Source organism: Setaria viridis, chromosome 7 (genome assembly GCF_005286985.2).
Source record: "Setaria viridis chromosome 7, Setaria_viridis_v4.0, whole genome shotgun sequence".
Classification (NCBI taxonomy): Eukaryota; Viridiplantae; Streptophyta; class Magnoliopsida; order Poales; family Poaceae; genus Setaria; species Setaria viridis.
This window is the reverse complement of record NC_048269.2, coordinates 13,788,053-13,792,011: the sequence shown is the minus strand read 5'-3', so window position 1 is coordinate 13,792,011 and position 3,959 is coordinate 13,788,053. Positions and strand designations below refer to the sequence as shown.

General features: G+C 43.0%; 1 protein-coding gene across 1 annotated transcript; it reads right to left on the bottom strand.

Moving 5' to 3' along the window:
• Window positions 1-2,244: 2,244 nt before the first annotated feature.
• Window positions 2,245-2,954, bottom strand: LOC117865175 (PLAT domain-containing protein 3). The gene has a single exon (XM_034749313.2). The coding sequence runs from the start codon at window positions 2,950-2,952 to the stop codon at window positions 2,419-2,421; it is 534 nt and encodes a 177-aa protein (XP_034605204.1). The 5' UTR covers window positions 2,953-2,954; the 3' UTR covers window positions 2,245-2,418.
• Window positions 2,955-3,959: the final 1,005 nt, after the last annotated feature.

The following is a 3,959-nucleotide window of genomic DNA, read 5'->3' as shown; positions in this document are numbered from 1 at the left end:
ATTTGTTGGTCTCTCTGGAGAGCGAGGAACTATGTCTGTTTTGAGAATAAAAGGATAAGATCTCCTACTGAGATTGTCTGCTCTGCCTGCGCTTTTATTTCTTATTGGGCAGGTTTACAAAATCTGGAAAACCAAGACCCCCTGAGGAAAGGCGCTGAAGGTCTGAAAGAATACAGCATTGCTGTTCCACAAGCATGTTGCTGATCAAGATATGTCAACTCGGATGATAGCCGCTGATGAGCGTGCTATAAGAACCCCCGAAGGATGCCCAGGAAGGAGCCTGCCCCTAAGCTTGGAGCTTGTGGAGTTTGGCCCCTTTTAGATGAAAATGTGGCTCGTACTGTTTAAGGCAGTTTGTTGTGCTAGTTTATCCTGGCTTTTGCTTTCCTAGATGTAAATGAGAACCCTGTGTGCTCATCTCCCGCTTAGGACTGTGCCCTGTTATAAGTTTCCCTGTGTAGTAGTAAGTTTGTAATCTTTGCAAGACACTAAAACGCTGTAAGGTGTGGTTGAACCTGTTGTAATTTTGTTGCTTCACAAGTAATGAAATTCAGGCGCACGCCGCTCCGTGGAAAAAAAATCAACAGCTTACAATATCTCTAGACACTGCCCTGAAAAAAAAAAGCCCTAGACAACAAGTATGCAATTTTTATACGTAGTATGCACACCAAGGTATCAAATCATCAAGTTCCTTTTCTAACACTATCTGATCATCATCTCAAAGTCAACCACTGCTACCCAGACGGTTTTTAGATTCTGGTGGTAAATTAAAATCAATTGACCCAAGGTGAAAGGCTACTGGGGTTTTTCACAGGTGCATTAGAGTTGGTTTCTTATTTTTCATTAAAATACAAAACATAGAGAAAACTTGTAATAGGTACAAAATACTTTTTTTCGGGCCCTACGAATTACTAGACTGGGTAACGCAAAATTGCAGTGGTATATGTACTTCATCAACAGAATACCCTAACTCATAGAGCAATGGGCATGCAGCCAGGAGAATCATCAGTACAGTTAGCATTGCATGTTGGTGGTGGACGCACTTTAGTGCATGGGGCTTGCTGTTTGACTGTAACTCGATGGGCATTAAATTTTATTTGGATTTATGAGGTAGGGGTACAGTGAGAGGGCTGTAAACAAAGTGCCATGTACTATGTTTCCCCTTCTATTAGTAGTAGGCCATGTACTCTGTTGACAAAAAAACGAAGAAGCAAGGCATGTGCCCAAGGTGGACCTTGCTTCTATCTCATTATGCATATAGTACAATCACATTACTTTGTAGATATTGAGGTTCAAGGCTAGGTTCTATATACCTGCTTAAGTGCCAGCTATATATACACGAGAGTACTTCAACCTAGCAAAGCATACCCCTATATATAGAGAGTAAAGACTCGCATGTTTTCGTGGCCACTTATCGAGGTTTTCATGATCAGCCCAAAAAAACAGAGTTTTGGCATGGGAAATATGGGGAGATCTGGTACCATAGCAATTGTACACAAATCTTCTAGTTGCTTTGTTGCTTGGCTTATGTCACTGAGACTTGGTGCATATCTTTGGTTCTATTTTAAACCCATGGGTTGTTGAGGTAATCCTAATTAGGATGCAGCACATGAGCTCGCCGATCCACTGATGGAATAAATAATTAGCTAAGCATTGTCCTTAGCTTGATCTGGTAGACTGATGATGGAAGAACTTCAGCTTCTTTTTGAAGGATGTTGTGTCAATTAGTGAAAGGTAACCTCTTATAAGGTGATCTTGGAACCCATAAACACGTGAAGATAATAAATAAAGGAAAATATGGAATTCGTTTCTGCACCTTAGCAATGCGATCGAATAAGTAATAATCTCAGAGCAAGAAGTGATTTGATAAGGTTCTTATTTCGGTTAGAGTTCTGTCAAAAGGTTTGGAATGTGATGTCACTACCTTGTTGTGTAAATCAAAAATTAGTAACAACCATAAACTTGTTAGAGCCATCGTTTTAATTTTTATGCTATTAATCCAATGTCAAAAGCATATTTTCAACTGCCAAACGTCATAAAACTTGCGCGATTTTAATTTCATCACCAAGGACTTGAAGATAGAAAATTGTGTGAAATATGTCACGGAAAGATTCATTCTTGTCACAAAACCTTGTCTAGAACTTGCCTGTTTGCCCTCCTTAATAATGTACTTCAATCCTTATTTATAACTAGCTAGGGAGTACGTAGGAAACTGTAATAATAAGATTATTGCACTATTGCAGCTAGCTTCATAAGTTACCATGATTACATTATTGGATGAACCATACAGTGGCGCGGCCGTCGTCCATAACAATTAACAACACTTGTACTGCATACATCTCCGGCGCGCTCGAACTTATTTATTTATATTTAATATATAATAAGTTACCCCACACTTAGACGATCGAGCTACATGGATCACGGCAATGCCGCGGCGAAGCCACAGCCATTCCTGGAAGCGAAGAGCTGGTTGGGCGCTTCATCGATGGCCAGCCACTGATCCACCGCCCACTTGCGCTCCTTGGGCGATCCACTGCCCAACTGGGTGACCTTCACGTAGTCCACATACCAGCCGGGTTTGTGGCCCTGACCGTCGGATTTCAGGACCATCTTGCAGGGCTCGCTGGGCATGCACCTGCCCTTGCCGCTGAACCTGTCCAGGTGTCCCCTCTCGAAGTAGTCGTGGCCGGCGGGCATCTTGCCCCAGGATTCCAGGTTCGTGATCGTCAGGGTTGGGCCTCTCGCGGCGCTCACTTCTAGTGATACGCGGGAGTCGGTGCCGGCGTCCCCCCTGCCTCCTGTCTTGACGATGATCTCGAACGTGCACTGGGCAGCAGCAGCGAAGGCGGCATGGCTCGCAACAAGAGCGAGGAGGAGGCAGCAGGTCAGGGCGATCGAGGAGGAAGACGACTTCATGCTGGTTAATTTCTGGGTATGTGACTTGCCATTCATGATGCCTCTAGGTCCCTTTTATAGTAAACTGGAGGGTTTAGTTTCCCTGCTAGCGAAGCGATTGGAGGGTGACTTGTTGTGCCCTAAACCTAAGCAAAAACGTAAGACGAACTCAGTCAGATGATGGGATAACTTTGATTATGTGCTTCTGGTCAATAGGACGTGGCGCATGGAAGCAAATTTCTGACCAAGTATTGACACGACAAGCAGGTAAATGTACCCTATTATGTATAATAATCTGTTGCTTGGTTTGCTGGTTTTGATATGGCTTAGATTATGTGCTACGTGTGCATTTGAAGGCTTATACGTTTGTCGTGTACAGACACGTGACCCGGTTTTTGCGAGCCCCAAGTCAACCGCGCCTCGTGGCTCCGAGATCATATCATCACATGGGCTAGCTGACCCTAGTGCCTGGGCCAGCATAGAGCATATCTGGGGAGCCGAGCAAACAACCCTATCCTCGAGCCTTGATTTGATATGTCCTTTTTAGGAGTTGAGAACTATAACTTTCAGTTTGTTGGTTTTCATCATACATGCGGCTTGACCAGGCCGTATTTCAGCTTTATTTTTGTTAACTGAATAACAAAGAGGACAATGGCCCAAAAATATTATCATCTGGCACAGATAGCTTGGTGAATATATTTCCGCCACAGCTCATGTTCCAGCTGGTATAGACACTTTAGCATTGTTGTTCACTCGTGATACAAACCGACGGGATACCTCCGTGACTATATATATATACATATATACATGCGGGCTGGTAACACAAGCCAGCCTGATATGTTCTCACATTTATAACTTGATGAACTTCAAAATCCATAACTTTTTCCATACAGGCTCAAAAGGATACAACATAAATTATTGATCTGTTCAAAAATTTGGATTATTTGAAGTCATTTAGATGCCAAACAATTGACCAAAGATTTATAAAACAGGGTAAAAACAAAAAAAAACATTGTGTTGTGTTTGTTGCAAGTGTCCAGAAGTTTGCCCGCGCTGAGCCTAGG

Coding starts and splice junctions, on each gene's coding strand:
- LOC117865175 (XM_034749313.2), bottom strand. CDS start 2,952: ATGAATGGCAAGTCACATACCCAGAAATTAACCAGCATGAAGTCGTCT.